At 44.5% G+C, this 15870-nt stretch overlaps 1 protein-coding gene across 5 annotated transcripts in view; it reads right to left on the minus strand.

Annotated features, from left to right (window-relative positions):
* The window catches only part of smarcc1a (SWI/SNF related, matrix associated, actin dependent regulator of chromatin, subfamily c, member 1a), a 123856-nt gene extending 109003 nt beyond the window's left edge, over positions 1-14853 (minus strand). For all 5 annotated transcript variants that reach the window (XM_052022934.1, XM_052022933.1, XM_052022931.1 and 2 more), the window contains exons 1-2: positions 14693-14853; positions 7912-8031 (exon numbers count right to left, since the gene is read on the minus strand). In XM_052022934.1, the coding sequence (XP_051878894.1) occupies positions 7912-8031; positions 14693-14809 (237 nt within the window). In that variant the 5' untranslated portion in view covers positions 14810-14853. The remainder of the gene's footprint in view (positions 1-7911; positions 8032-14692) is intronic.
* Positions 14854-15870: the final 1017 nt, after the last annotated feature.

The following is a 15870-nucleotide window of genomic DNA, read 5'->3' on the forward strand; positions in this document are numbered from 1 at the left end:
ATCTGTGGGGTAAATTTTTCAAATGAAGTTGATATCAGGAATGAGCTGCTGGAGGTGGAGGTAGAGACAAGAGCAGTAACAACATTTAAGAGACATCTTGATAGATAATTGAATAAGCAGGGCATAGAGGGATATGGAATTTATGCAAGTGGAATTAGTATAGATAGGCACGATGATTGTCAGACATAATGGGCCAAAGGGCCTATTTCTATGCTGTAAAAATGAATCCAAGACTACCCAACTCATGTTACTTATCTTTGTAATAAAATGTGGAAGATCATATTACCATTAACTGGTAATGCATGTCATAATAATCAGGTTAATCAACAGTACTTAAGGAAAGACAACACCAGAAAAAAAATACCATAAACTCTTACATATGCAACAGTTGGACTAATTATGGGGAGTCAAATGTTGAAATAGGATTTGGTAAGTGGCTCAGAAATTGAGATCAATTATTAAAACTAACTGGTAAAATAGCTAAAGCAGTGAGAAAATATTTTGTTAAGCTCTGTGATGAACTACCTCGAAGCCCAATTCTGACCCAACTTTTTAAAATAAACTGGATCTGAACTAAGAGGTCAAATTAGTACAGTTACAAGAATACACTGCTTTGATATCATCCAAAATCACACCTTTACTGACAATAACTCTTATTTTCCACTACCAAAGTTACCACCTCACCTCCATTGTCTTCAGGTGACCAGAACCCTGGGTGAGAATTACTTTATTCTAATTAAGAATTGTAGAACATTTAATCCTGCTACAAACTGGATTCCCTAAACATAGACTCCATGCTCATCGAGTCCACTTCAACAGCACAAAATTCTGATGTTACATTTGACCCTCAATTTGAATTTTCAACAACATACCTTTCTTTCAACATGACCCACTCCACCTCAGGCTCAAGGACAGCTTCTATCCACCTTATAAAACTATTGAACAGTCCCCTAGTACGACAAGATGGACTCTTGACTTCACAATCTACTTCATTGTGGCCTTGCACCTTATTGTCTGGCTGCACTGCACACTCTCTGAATCTGTAATACTTCCCACCAGACTTAAGGACAGCTTCTACCCCACTGTGATAAGACTATGAACAGTTCCCTTATACAACTGAGATGGATTATGACCTCACAATTTACCTTGTTGTGACCTCGCACCTGATTGCACTGCACTTTCCCTGTAGCTGTGACACTTCACTCTGTACTGTTATTGTTTTTACCTGTACTACCTCAATGCACTCTGTACTGACCCAATGTAACTGCACTGTGTAAAGAATTGACCTGTACGATCAGTTTGTAAGACAAGCTTTTCACTGTACCTTGGTACAAGTGACAATAATAAACCTTTATTCTGCATCTGTCAGCATATTTCCTTGTACTAGTCAATGCACTATTATAATGAAATGATCTGTGTGTATAGCATGCAAAACAATGTTTTTCATTGTACCTCAGTACATGTGACAATAATAAACCAATTTACCAGTTCACATCTGCTACCACTAACCTCCTCGATGACTTGGTCACCTTCATAGAGTCAGAGAGCCCTATAGCACAGAAACAGGCCCTTTGGCCCATCTCGTCCACACTGACCTGATCCTCTGCCTAGTCCCATCTACCTGCACCCAGACCATATCCTCCAAACCCCTCCCATCCATGTACCTATCCAAACTTCTCTTAAATGCTACAATTGAACACACATCTAACACTTCTGCTGGCAGCTTGTTCCATAAAACCATAGAACAATACAGCACAATACAGGCGCTTTAGCCCACCATGTTGTGCTGACCTTCAAACCACTCCAAAGACCATCTAACCCCTTCCTCCCATATATCCCTCTATCTTAAATTCCTTCATATGCTTATCTAACAATCTCTTGAACTTGCCCAACATATCAGCCTTGACCACCACCACCAGCAGCACATTCCATGCACCAACCACTCGATGGGTGAAAAACCTCCCTCTAACGTCTCCCTTGAACTTCCCACCCATTACCTTAAAGCCATGTCCTCTTGTATTGAGCATTGGTGCCCTGGGAAAGAGGCGCTGGCTGTCCACTCTATCTATTCCTCTTAATATTTTGTATACTTCTATCATGTCTCCCCTCATCCTCCTTCTCTCCAATGAGTAAAGCCCTAGCTCCCTTAGTCTCTCCTCATAATCCATACTCTCTAATTCAGGCAAAATCCTGGTAAATCTCCTCTGCACCCTTTCCAACACCTCCACATCCTTTCTATAATGAGGCAACCAGAACTGGACACAGTACTCCTAGTGTGGTCTAACCATTGTTTTGTAAAGCTGCATCATTACTTTGCGGCTCTTAAACTCGATCCCTTGACTTATGAAAGCTAACGTCCCATAAGCCTTCTTAACTACCCTATCCACCTGCATGACAACCTTCAGTGATCTGTGGATATGAACCCCCAGATCCCTCTGCTCCTCTACACTGCCCAGAATCCTGCCATTTACCCTGTATTCCGCCTTGGAGTTTGTCCTTCCAAAGTGTACCACCTCACTCTTCTCCAGATTGAACTCCATCTGCCACTTGTCAGCCCAGCTCTGCATTCTATCAATATCCCTCTGTAAGCTTCGACAGCCCTCCACACTATCCACACCACCACCAATCTTTGTGTCATCTGCAAACTTGCTAACCCACACTTCCACCCCCTCATCCAAGTAATTAATAAATATCACCAAAAAGTAGAGGTCCCAGAACCGAACCCTGTGGCACACCACTAGTCACAGCTCTCCAATCCAAATGCACTCCGTCCACCACAACCCTCTGCTTTCTACAGGCAAGCCAATTCTGAATCCACACGGCCAAGCCTCCCTGGATCCCTTGGCCTCTGGCCTTCTGAAGAAGCCTACCATGCAGAACCTTGTCAAACGCCTTAATAAAATCCATGTAGACCACATCTACTGCACTACCCTCAATCTTCCTGGTCACCTCCTCAAAGAACCTCATCAGGCTAGTCAGGCAAGATCTTCCCTTCAACAAATCCATGCTGGTTGTCCCTAATCAGTCCATGATTCTCTAAATGCTCATAGATCCTATCTCTTAGGATCCTTTCTAGCAGCTTATCCACCATAAACGTAAGGCTCACTGGTCTGTAATTCCCTGGACTATCCCTACTACCTTTTTTGAATAAGGGGACAACATTCGCCACCCTCTAATCCTCCAGTACCATCCCAGTGGACAACGAGGACTCAAGCAATGGTTCAGCAATCTCCTCCCTTGCCTCACGAAGCAGCCTGGGGAATATTCCGTCAGGCCCCAGGGACTTATCTGTCCTAATTTTCTAACACCTCCAACACATCCTCTCTTGATATCTACAAACTGTAGAACATTACCCTTACCAACACTGTCCTCAGCGTCATCAAGACCCCTCTCCTTGGTGAATACTGAAGAGAAGTATTCATTGAGAACCTCGCCCACTTCCACAGCTTCCAGGCACATCCTCCCACCTTTGTCTTTAATTGGACCTACCTTTACTCTAGCCATCCTTCTGCTCTTTACGTATCAGAAAAAAGCCTTGGGATTCTCCTTAACCCTACTTACCAAAAAGCTTTTAATGTCCCCTTCTCACTCTCCTCAGCCCTTTAAGTTCCTTCCTTGCTACTCTACATTCCTCACGTGCCCTGTCTGATCCTTGCTGCTTACACCTTACATATGTGCCGCCTTCTTCCTAACTAGTTGTTCCACCTCTCGTCACCCATGGTTCCTTCACCCTGCCATTCCTTCTCTGCCTCACCGGGACAAATTTATCCCTAACATCCTGCCCTGAACATCGACCACATCTCTATAGTACATTTCCCCTCAAAAATGTCACCCCAATTTACACTCTAGTTCTCACCTTATAGCCCCATAATTCGCCTTTCCCAAATTAAATATCTTCCCCTCCTCTTTGCTCCTATCCTTGTCCATGACAATTCTAAAGGTTATGGAGCAGTGGTCGCTGTCCCCCAAATGCTCACCCACTGTCAGATCTCTCACCTGACCCGGTTCATTACCTAAAACTAGATCCAATATGGCATTCCCTCTAGTCAGCTTGTCAACATACTGTGACAAGAATCCATACTGTACACACTTAAACTCCGCCCCATCTAAACCGTTGGCACTAAGCAGGTGCCAATCAATATTTGGGAAGTTGAAGTCTCCCACTATAATAACCCTGTTATTTTCACATCTTTCCAAAACCTGCCTCCCAATCTGCTCCTCAGTATCCCTACTGCTACCAGGGGGCGTATAGAATACTCCCAGTAGAGTAACTGCTCCTTTCTTCTTCCTAACTTCCACCCATATTGACTCTGGAGAGGATCCTTCTACATTATCCACCCTTTCTGCCGCTGTAATTGTGTCCCTGACCAGTATCAGCCACAATATCGTAGTCCCATGTACTTATCCAAGCTCTCAGTTCATCTCCCTTATTCCTGATCCTTCTTGCATTTAAGTAAATGCACTTCAGCCCATCCGCCTTACTACTTTTATACCCTACACTCTGCTTCTCCTTCCTCAAAGCCTCTCTACATGTTGGATCTGACTTTTCCCCATCCCCCCCTTCCTCTGACCTACTCCTCCGGTTCCCATCCCCCTCACAAACTAGTTTAAACCCTCCCGAACCACCCTAGCAAACCTGACTGAAAGGATATTGGCCCCCCTCAGGTTCAGGTGTAACCCGTCCTCTCTGTACAGGTCCCACCTTCCCCTGAAGAGATCCCAATGATCCATAAATCTAAAACCCTCCCTCCTGCACCAACTTCTCAGCCACGTATTTATTTGCCATCTTCTCCTATTCCTACCTTCACTATCACGTGGCAATGGCAGCAATCCCGAGATTGCTACCCTCGAGGTCCTGTTCTTCAGCCTTCTGCCTAGCTCCCTAAACTCACTTTTCAGGACCTCGTCCCCCTTCCTGCTTATGTCATTGGTACCAACATGGACCACAACTTCTGGCTGTTCTCCCTCCTTCTCAAGAATCCTGTGGACCTGATCAGAGACATCCCAGACCCTGGCACCTGGGAGGCAACATACTATCCGGGATTCATGCTCACTGCTATAGAACCTCCTATCTGTGTTCCTGACTATCGAGTCCCCTATCACTACTGCCTTCCTCTTCTTCTCCTTTCCCTTCCGAGCAGCAGGACCAGTCCCAGTGCCAGAGACCTGGCAACAGCTTCCAAAGCGGAAAACCTGTTATTGAGGGGAACAGCATCTGGGGTCCTCTGCTCTATCTGCCTGTTCGTTTTCTTTTTCCTTTTCCCTTCCCTGACAGTCACCCTTCTATCTACTTCCTGGACTTAGAAGTACCTGCTGTAAGGGGGGGGGGGGGGGGGGGGGGGGGGGGGGGTGGTGACTGTCTCCTGATGTATAGTATTTACATAACTCTCTCCCTCCCTGATGCTCCGCAGTGTTTGATGCTGCAACTCCAGCTCATCAATTTTGAGCCGAAGTTCCCCAGCCCTTACTGCAGATGTGGCCATCATGGACCGCAGCAAGGTCCATGATCTCCCACATCAAGCAGCTGCAGCACACCACCAAGTCCTCCATCTTAACTAATTCTCTCTCTTTTCCCCCTACCTAGCTTTTTCCTACTTAAATATTTCTAACTGGTAATAGGGAAAACTTACCTTTACCTACCAGCTTCTCACCTACCTTGCCCCTTTAAGCCGAAGCCCCTTGAGCCAAAGCCCAAATCACTCTGCTCCCTCTCACTCCGCTGCCCGCTCCGACACTGCCCACTGAATATGGCGGTTTGCTTTTTAAACTGCCTGCACTTTACCTGCCAACGTCACACGCCTGCACAGTCCTGCCCCCACTATTCCAGATGAGAACTTATATAAACACTATTAAAAAACCTTATAAACTAAACCTCATAATCAAAACCTCATAATCAAAACCTTACATAAAAGAAAAAAAGAGGAAAATTTATCTGCTCCAAAGTCCCGACACCTCCCGAAGCGAAACCCACGAAACCGCTGAAGTTTTTTTTTTAAACTCGCTTTTTAAACTGCCCACGCTTTACCACACTCACACCACCCTCTGAGTGAAGAAATTCACCCTCAGATTCTCCTTAAATATTTCACCTTTCACCCTAAACCTATGTAATCTAGTCCTATCTACGCCCCTCAATTCTGTGCCCCTCTATGAGATCTCCCCTCATTCTCCTGTGCTCCAGGAAATTCAACCTCGCTCTACGACTCAGGTCCTCAAGTCCTGGCCACATCCTTGTAAATTTTCTCTGCACTCTTTCAAGCTTATTGATATCTTTCCTGTAGGTAGGTGACCAGAACTGCATACAATACTCTAAATTTGGCCTCACCAATGTCTTGTATAACTTCAACATAACATCCCATCTCCTGTACTCAATGGCCTGATTTATGAAGGCCAATGTGCCAATAGCTCTCTTTACAACCCCATCAACCTGTGATGCCACTTTCAAGGAATTATGGATCTGAACTCCCAGGTCCCTTTGTTCTACAACACACCTCAGAGCCCTACCATTCACTGTGCAAGTCTTACCCTGGTTTGTCCTCCCAAAGTGCAACACCTCACACTTGTCTACATTATCTTCCTTCAGCCATTTTTCAGCCCATTTTCCCAGCTGGTCAAGATGAAGCCGCAAGCTTTGATAGCCTTCCTCATTGCCCACTATACCCCCATTCTTGGTGTCATCCGTAAATTTGCTGATCCAGTTTACCACATTATCATTTATGTTAATGATTTAGATGATAAATCATGGACCCAGCACCAATCCCTGCAGCATACCACTAGTCATAGGACTCCAGTCAGAGACACAACTATCTACTACTACTGACTTCTGCCACTAAGCCAACATTGAATCCAACTGGCTACTTCATCCTGAATGCCAAGTAACTTAACCTTCTGGATCAGCCTCCCATGTAGATTCAAAGTGGGAAGAGTCAATTCAGATTTGACTCTGCCCATGCTTTCCTGCTCAGCCTCTCATTCTACCTTCCTTGACTATAAACTTAAAAAAATTCCTCAACCTGAACCTTAATTAATGCCAAGCTCTGTTCATCCATCAGCCATGTGGGCTCTGTTCAATATTGACTACCCTTCAGCAATATCACTTCAAATTCTCATCTTTTTCCCCCTCAAATCTCTAACTAACTTCCCCCAGCCTTAATCTTCACATTTCTCGTCTCCCCCAATTCTGGCCTCTTCCTTATTTACAATTTTCATTACTTAACCATCTTTTAGGTCTTTGGTGCCCAAGCTCTGGTATCGCCTCTAAACTTCACTCCTTTCCATTCAAGGTACCTCTTCAAATAAATTTTATATTACCTGCCCAAATATCTCATGTGCTGCTGTCTAAAATTATTAGATAACACTACTGTTAAACATTTGCTAATGCAGCTTCTGCCCCACCAGCTAACAATTTCAACTTTTTTTCTACGCAACAATACTTAATTGGTGACAATGTCATGGCCTGAATGCAAGTTGAGATGATAAACTTTGCACAAGTCTACACAAAACTTGTAGTCCAGTCCTCAGCAAGCCAGGCAGCATCCATGGAGAAAAGCAGGCGGTCAACATTTTGGGTCAATGTTGCAGACCTATCACCACCTTGTGCCCACCCCTCCTCCCCTCTTTTGTCCACTTATCACTGCTCTGCTTTTCCATCCTATATTGGGCTTCACATTTTCCTATCTTCAGTCCTGAAGAAGGGTCCTGACCCGAAACGTTGACCGCCTGTTTTTCTCCACAGATGCTGCCTGGCCTGCTGAGTTCCTCCAGCGCCATCGTGTTTTTCATTTAGATTCCAGCACCTGCAGTCCTTTGTTTCTTTGTTTTTTCTGTGGTCCAGACCTACTGTTTTCTTCCGCATCAATTACCTAGAAAGATTTGAGGACTGAACCAGAATGAACAGAAATTCAAACTACTTACTGGTAATTTAGTTAATGCAGGATTGTTGACATGCTTGCCAAATGCATCCTCCTGAAACTGGAGAAGCTGTACCACAAGACTAGCCAGTGTTTTGTTTGAAGGGGAATCCGCCTGTACAAACTGAGAAAAACATTCATTTCAAAAAAAAAAGCAATTGTCTATCAAAACAAGATTTACATCCTAGCAGTCTTGGCAAAGTTCAATGGAAAACATGAGAAATTTTCACATCATACCATTTTTATTCCAAGCCAGAGCGTGGCAACTCATTGCAAGCTGCACTCTGCAGATCTACTCATTACTTTTACTGTAATCATTTTACACTTAATTTCTACCTGCAAAGCACTTCCCTGTTACTGTGACACTTTACTCTGTATTCTGTTATTTGCTTTACCCTGTACTACCTCAAAGCACCCTGTACTACCTCAATGCACTGTGTAATGAATTAATCTGTACGATCTGTATGCAATACAAGTTTTTCCACCGTACCTCAGTACAAGTGACAATAATAAACCAATACCAATATTTCTCTCACTGATTTATTATAGCCAGTGAAGGGCTGTTTTAGATTTCAAGCACTTGTCTGATCAACTGATTGAAATCTTCATGCATTAAACCTCACCTGATTAAAAAATTCTGACACCTGATCCCTCCATCCACAACCTATTATAGAGAAAGTTGCCTATCCTTCCTGGCCCTTCTCAATTTGTCTGCTGCCTTTGCAACGATTAACCACACCTCTGCTCAAATCAATGCAATTGCACTCACCTAGTTCCATTATTTATCTATGCTAGAAACACTCAAAAGGTCAGGCAGCATCTGTGAAAAGAGCAAAAGAGTTAATATTTCAGGCCATCTGACAAAGGGTCTTAGACCAGAAACATTAACTCTGTTCCTCTTTCTACAGATGCTGCCCGACCTCTTAAGTGTTTCCCGTGTTTTCTATTACAGATTTCCAGCATGCTTTTTTTGTTAGGTCAAATATTTAAACAGTCACAATGTTTCTTTCCTCACCACAACATCACTTGGAATTGGTTAGTTATTGTCACATCTACAGAGGTACAGTGAAAAACTTTTCTTGCACACTGTTCATACAAATCAATTCATTACACGGTGCATTGAGGTAGTACAAGGTAAAACAGAATGCAGAAGAAAGTGCAACAACTACAGAGAAAGTGCAGTGCAGGTAGACAATAAGGTGCAATGCTATAATGAGGTAGATTGTGAGGTCAATAGCTCATCTTATCCTACTAGGCACTGTTCAATAGTCTTCTAACAGCAGGAGAGAAGCTGTCCTTGAACCTGGTGGTGCGTGCTTTCAGGCTTTTGTATCTTCTGCCCGATGGGAGAGCAGAGAAAAGGGAATGTCTGGGGTGGGTGGGGTCTTTGATAATGCTGGGTGCTTTACCAAGGCAGCAAGAAGTGTAGACAGAGTCCACAGAGGAGAGGCTGGTTTCCATGATGTACTGAGCTGTGTCCATAACTCTCTGCAGTTTCTTGCAGTCACAGCAGAGCAGATGTTGTACCAAGCCATGGTGTATCCAGATAGGGTGTTTTCTATGGAGCATCGATAAAAAACTGGTGAGTGTCAAAGGGGACATGCCAAATTTCTTTAGCCTCCTGAGGAAGTAGAGACACTGGTGAGCTTTCTTGGGCGTGGCATCTGCATGGTTGGACCAGGACAAGCTATTATTCCCCTCAACCTCAGCACTGTTGATGTAACTAAGAGCATCTGCACTGCCCCCCTTCCTGAAGTCAATGACCAGCTCTTTTGTTTTGCTGACATTAAGGGAAAGGTTGTTGTCATGATACCATGTTACTAAGCTCTATCTCCTTCCTGTACTCCAACTCATCACTATTTGAGATTCAGCCCACTACGGTGGTATCATCTGCAAACTTGTAGATGGCGTTAGAGCAGAATCTGGCCACACAGTCATGAGTATATAGAGAGTAGAGTAGGAGTCTGAGAATGCAGCCTTGTGGGACACCAGTGTTGGAGATAATTGTGGCAGAGGTGTTACTGCCTTCCTTTACTGATTGCGGTCTGTTGGCCAGGAAGACAAGGATCCAGTTGCAAAGGGAGGTGTTGAGTGTCAGGTCTCCGAGTTTGGTGATTAGTTTGCTTCGAATTCTCGTATCGAAAGCAGAACTGTAGTTAATAAAAAATAGTCTAATGTAGGTGTCTTTAATGTCCAGATGCTTCAGAGATGAGTATAGGGCCAGGGAGATGGCATCCACCATAGACCTGTTTTGGTGATAGGCAAATTGCGGTGGGTCGAGGTTGTTTAGGAGGCTGGAGTTAATGCGTGCCATGACCAACCTTTCGAAGCACTTCACGATGGTGGATGTCAGAGGCACTGGGCGGTAGTCAGTAAGGCACAAGGGACACTTCATATCCCCTTCATCTTTACTTAGTCAACATCTTATTTATATTTTCATTCAAGAGATGCAGGCTTCGTGGGCAAAGCCAGCATTTAATTGCCCATCCCTAGTTGCCCTTGATAAGATGGTGGTGAACTGCCTTCTTGAACCACAGCAGTTCGAGTTGTGGTTATACCTGCAATCCTCTTAGAGAGAGAGTTCCAAGATTTTTACTCATTGACAGTGAAGGACAACAGTGTTTGGCCTGGAGGGTAACTTCCAAGTGATGGTGTTCTCATGGTTTTGCTGCCTGTGTCTTTCTAGCTGGTTGAAATTGTGGGTTTGGAAGGTGCAGTCTAAGGAGTCCTAGTGAGTTGCTGTAGTGTATTCTGCAGATGATACAAACTGCTGCTACTGTACGTCAATGGTGGAGTGAGCAAATAGTTGTGGATAGGGTGCCTATCAAGCAGGCTGCTATGCCCTGTATTGCCCTCTCATTTACATTGCTTCCCCTCAGCAGCATTATCCACAAAAATTGCATCAGATTTTACATGAACACTGCTGACATCCAGCTTGACCTCACCACTTCTCTTGATCCCTCTACTGGCTATGAACTGTCAAGAGTCAGCCCAACATACAATCTTGCCAAACAGAAGTTTCATCCAACAAAAAAATTAATGGTCTTCATTGCCCAAAACCATGTCTATTCCCTTTCCATTGAATACCCCTCTCACTGATTGATAAAGAACAGGACTATTTTACAATTTAACATCCCATTAGACTCAGAAGTTACTTTCAGACCTCATATGCATGACATTCAGAATACCCATTGGCTCATCTCAGTTTTTTTGTTAATGCAGCTGCTAAATACATTCAGGTCATTATAAGGGACAGGCTCAACTATTTCAAACTTGTTCATTCTACTCTTCAGAAATAAGGTAATTCAAAACTCCACCGAGTAAATTCCATCTCACACCAAGTTCAATTCATCCATGACACCTGACTGCTTGATTAAACAGGAGTACCAATTAAGAAAAATCTCTTCTTTACATATCCTCCATAATCTCATCTATCCTCATCTCAACCTGAACTACTAAGCCTTTCTGCATCCCTACTGGTCTTTCTTCTATTCACAGTTTAAAATCTAATCATGACCAAGCTTTTGCTCATCCATCAAAATACAAGAATGAGAAGAAAATCAAGTCCAATGTTAGTCAGCAAATTCCTTAGTGATATTATTACATCAGCTTTGTAAAAAAAAACAAGGGCAGCACTGTGATGCAGCATGTTTTGCTGCTGCATCAGAACTTCAGCAACCCAGGTTCAATCTATTTCAATTTCTGCAAAGAAAAAGTAGACAACCATGGCTAACAAAAGTAGCTCAAGACAGAATCAGAACAAAAGAGAATCTGTGAAGTTGCCAGAAAAGGTAGCAAGTCTAAGGATTGGGAGCAATTAGAATTCCACAAAAACTGGACCAGGAGATTGAAAAACAGCAAAATTAGAGTATAAACTTGCAAGGAACATTAATGTGAACCACAAAAGTTTATACATCTATGTAAAACCAAAAGGAAAAAAAATAAATGTAGATCACTTAGAGTCAGAAATGGGAGAATTAATGAGGAACAAGAAAATGATAGAGCGATTACACAAAAAAATTGGGTTATATTTCACAGAATAGAATACAAATAAGACTTCCCCAGGATATCTGGGAAGATAAAGAATTAAAAGGAAACTGGGATTCATTTTAATAAAAAGTGCTTGAGAAACTCATGGGACTGAAAACTGATAAATCCCCAGGGCCTGATAATCTTCATCCAGAATCCTTACAGCTGTAGCCACAGAAGTAATGGATGCATTGGTTGTCATCTTCCAAAGTTCTACAGAATGGAGGGTCCCAAGCATAACCCCACTATCTAAAGGTAAAAGGAGAACTACAGACCAGTTAGCTGAACATCAGCACATAAAGTTCCAATGATCTGGCACACCTAGGTTTTTGGTGGTGCCAGACAAGTAGATTTTCCAGACTATTGGATATTACTTGTAGTACCCCAAAACACTTCTATTTCACTCATTTAAAAAAAAAGTTAGAGTTTAAACAAACTGAAACACGAATCCCAGCTCCAATTGTAAACCAAACCATATTATTGACACAAGGTTGTTCCCTACCCCAGCCATGGCCACACATCCAGTCCACACTCCCAGTACATGGGTTCACAGATCATAAGTACTTGGATAGAAAGGACTTGGGGTACTGATAAGTTAGCGAGATGCTGAACCATCCAGATTTCTGAACATCTGGATGTTGGATTATCATTGTTTTACTGCAGTTGGGAAAGCGCAAGAGGCTTTAAAGGATGAGTTAACAAGGCACAGAGAAAACACCAACTGGACCAGACAAAGATAACATGGACTTATGAAAACAAAATCATGTTGAACCAAACGATTTAACTTTCTTTTGAGGATTAATTGGTAGAATAGATAGAAGGACCAGTGGATATGGTATATTTGGATTTTCAGAAGGTCTTTGATAAAATCCCACATTCGAGTTTAGAGTGCAAAATTAAAACACATGGTACTGAGGGATAATATTCTGGCACCTGAAAATTGGTTGACATTCAGGAAACAATTAGGAATAAATTGGTCTTAGGCAATGACGCATGCATGGTCCCCAATATACATTCTGGTTTTGAGGAGGGAACCGAATGCAGTACTTCCAAATTTGCTGACAACACAAAACTGGATATGGTTGCAAAGAAGCTTCAGGATGATTTTGGTAAGTTGATTAAGCAGGCAAATAAAGGGAAGGTGCATTGGAACATGGAAAAATGTGAAGTCATCCACTTCAGTGGGGAAAAATTTAAAAGGTGCCAGATTGAGAAACATTGATGTACAAAGGGACCCAAGTGTCCTTGTAGATCAACCGCTGAAAGCAAACATGCAGGTGAAGTAGTTAAGTGGCAACAGTTTGTTGGTTTTTATTTCAATTAAATGCAGATTATCATAGTGCAAATATACAGGTCATTGGTCATAAATGAGATGCTGTGTGCATCTTTTGTCTCCTTATCCAAGCAATGATATACTTGCCATAGAGGGAGTGCAACAAAGATTCACCTAACTGATAAATGGTATAGTAGACTTTTGTCTCGTGAGATATTAGGTCAACTCAGTCTATATTCACTAGCATTTAGAAGAATGAGAGGAGATCTCATTGTAAATGACTTGGCAGGCTTGACATAGGGTCAATGTTTCACCTGGCTGAGAGATGTACATGAGTCAGTCTCTAGATATGCAGTAAGCCATTTAGAACAGATTGAAAAGTTTCTTCACCCAAAAAGTGATGAACCCGTGGAATTCTCTATCCAAGGAGGCGGTGGAAGTCAAGCTGATCATATTTAAGGAGACTAATGTCTTTTTAGACAGAAAAGGCAAGAAGAAATAGGAGAGCACACAAATATAGTACTGAAAATAAGCTTAGGCTGCACTGAATGGCAGAGCAAGACCGAAGGACCCACTCTTACTTCTGCATTCTCCTGTCTAGACTGATCAGATCAGTCACTCAATCACGTGAATTGCTGATCCATCTCCTTCTGATAAGCAAAATAATTAACATTAAACATTTGCAAGGACTTCCCAAAAGTTGACAAGGAGAAGATACGAAATTACATTGCTACCAAGTTCTTCAGCAAACCTCAACCTTGATAATCTTTGAAAGTTAATAACAACAAGGTATTTTCACAAAGTCACATTTTAACAACAAAATCACATTTAATTGAAGTGATCCAAATGAAATGGCTTTACCTTCAGCCAGAGGCTAAAATATTTCTTAAGTTTCTTCAACATTTAGGAGACAAAAGCATAATTAATATTTTTGAAGGCAGAGTCAAACTAACCGATCAGCCCTGACGTGTACCTGACCCTTCCTCTACCTGACCATCATAAAGGACATCTCAAACAAGCGACCTACAGCATTGTAAATTGAAGGAACACTGCTTATGAACCCTGATTTTTGGGAGGTGGGATCAGAAAAAAGGGATGAGAGAATGTGTCTGCCCCTGCCCTCCCAGTACACCAGCAGCCCCCGGACCGGTGCCCCTGCCCTCCCAGTACACCAGCAGCCCCCGGACCGGTGCCCCTGCCCTCCCAGTACACCAGCAGCCCCCGGACCGGTGCCCCTGCCCTCCCAGTACACCAGCAGCCCCCGGACCGGTGCCCCTGCCCTCCCAGTACACCAGCAGCCCCCGGACCGGTGCCCCTGCCCTCCCAGTACACCAGCAGCCCCCGGACCGGTGCCCCTGCCCTCCCAGTACACCAGCAGCCCCGGGTCGGGCACCCACGGACCGGGCCCGCCGCCTCGGCCGCCATTTGAACGAACACTCCCGGAGAAGCTGCGGTTGCCATCCCCGGGCCCACAGACACTCACTTTCTTGTAGGTCTTGCCCAGCCACAACCTCAAGCCTTCAAACTGCGCCACGGTGTCGGCCGACTCCAGGAACCTGACGTTGGGACCACCGTCCTTCTTGCGCGTCACCGCCGCCATCGCTCGGAGAAAAGGGGGAAACAAAGCAACAACACGAAACTTTATTGTTCCCCACGGAGCATGCGCACTATCGTCTCTTCCTTCAGCAGTGTTGGCGCAGGCGCATTAGGTGGGATTGTCAGTGAAACTGGTCCGCGGGGAGGTTCCCGCCTCCCGCCCCCTCGGCGCCCGGTGTCCGCTTCCCGCCCCCTCGGCGCCCGGTTTCCGCTTCCCGCCCCCTCGGCGCCCGGTGTCCGCTTCCCGCCCCCTCGGCGCCCGGTGTCCGCCTCTCGGCGCCGAGCGCCCGGTGTCCGCCTCCCGCCCCCTCGGCGCCCGGTGTCCGCCTCCCGCCCCCTCGGCGCCCGGTGTCCGCCTCCCGCCCCCTCGGCGCCCGGTGTCCGCCTCCCGTCCCCTCGGTGCCCGGTGACCGTCTCCCCAGTGCTGCGTCTCATGAACATCTCAGTATCGTGCGTTTTCTGAACATCTCCTCAGCATCAGGCTAAAAAAACTGCGGGAGCCCTGACTGAGATATTTGCACCATCGTTGACCACAGGAGAGGTGCCGGTAAACTGGAGGGTAGCAAACATTGTGGCTTTATTTAAGAAGGGCGGCAATGAAGAATCTGGGAACTATAGGCCAGTAAGTCAGAATCAGGTTCATCTTCACTGATATACGTCGTGAAATTTGTTGTTTTGCAGCAGTACAGTGCAAGACAAAGACATGAAAATAAGTTACAAAAATAAATAAATAGTGCAAAAGAGGAATAACGGGGTAATGTTCATGGGTTCATGGACCGTTCAGAAATCTGATGGCAGAGGGGAAGAAGCTATTCCTGAAACGTTAAGTGTGCATCTTCAGGCTCCTGTACGTTCTCCCCGATGGTGGTAACGGGAAGAGGGCATGTCCCAGGTGGTGAGGGTCCTTAATGATGAATGCCGCCTTCCTGAGGCACTGCCTCTTTAAGATATCCTTAATGATGGGGAGGATTGTGCCTGTGATGGAGCTGGCTGAGTCTACAACCCTCTGCAGCCTCTTTCAATCCTGCACATTGGCGCCTCCATACTAGGCGGTGATGCAACCAG

The sequence above is a fragment of the Pristis pectinata genome, chromosome 9 (genome assembly GCF_009764475.1).
Source record: "Pristis pectinata isolate sPriPec2 chromosome 9, sPriPec2.1.pri, whole genome shotgun sequence".
Classification (NCBI taxonomy): domain Eukaryota; kingdom Metazoa; phylum Chordata; class Chondrichthyes; order Rhinopristiformes; family Pristidae; genus Pristis; species Pristis pectinata.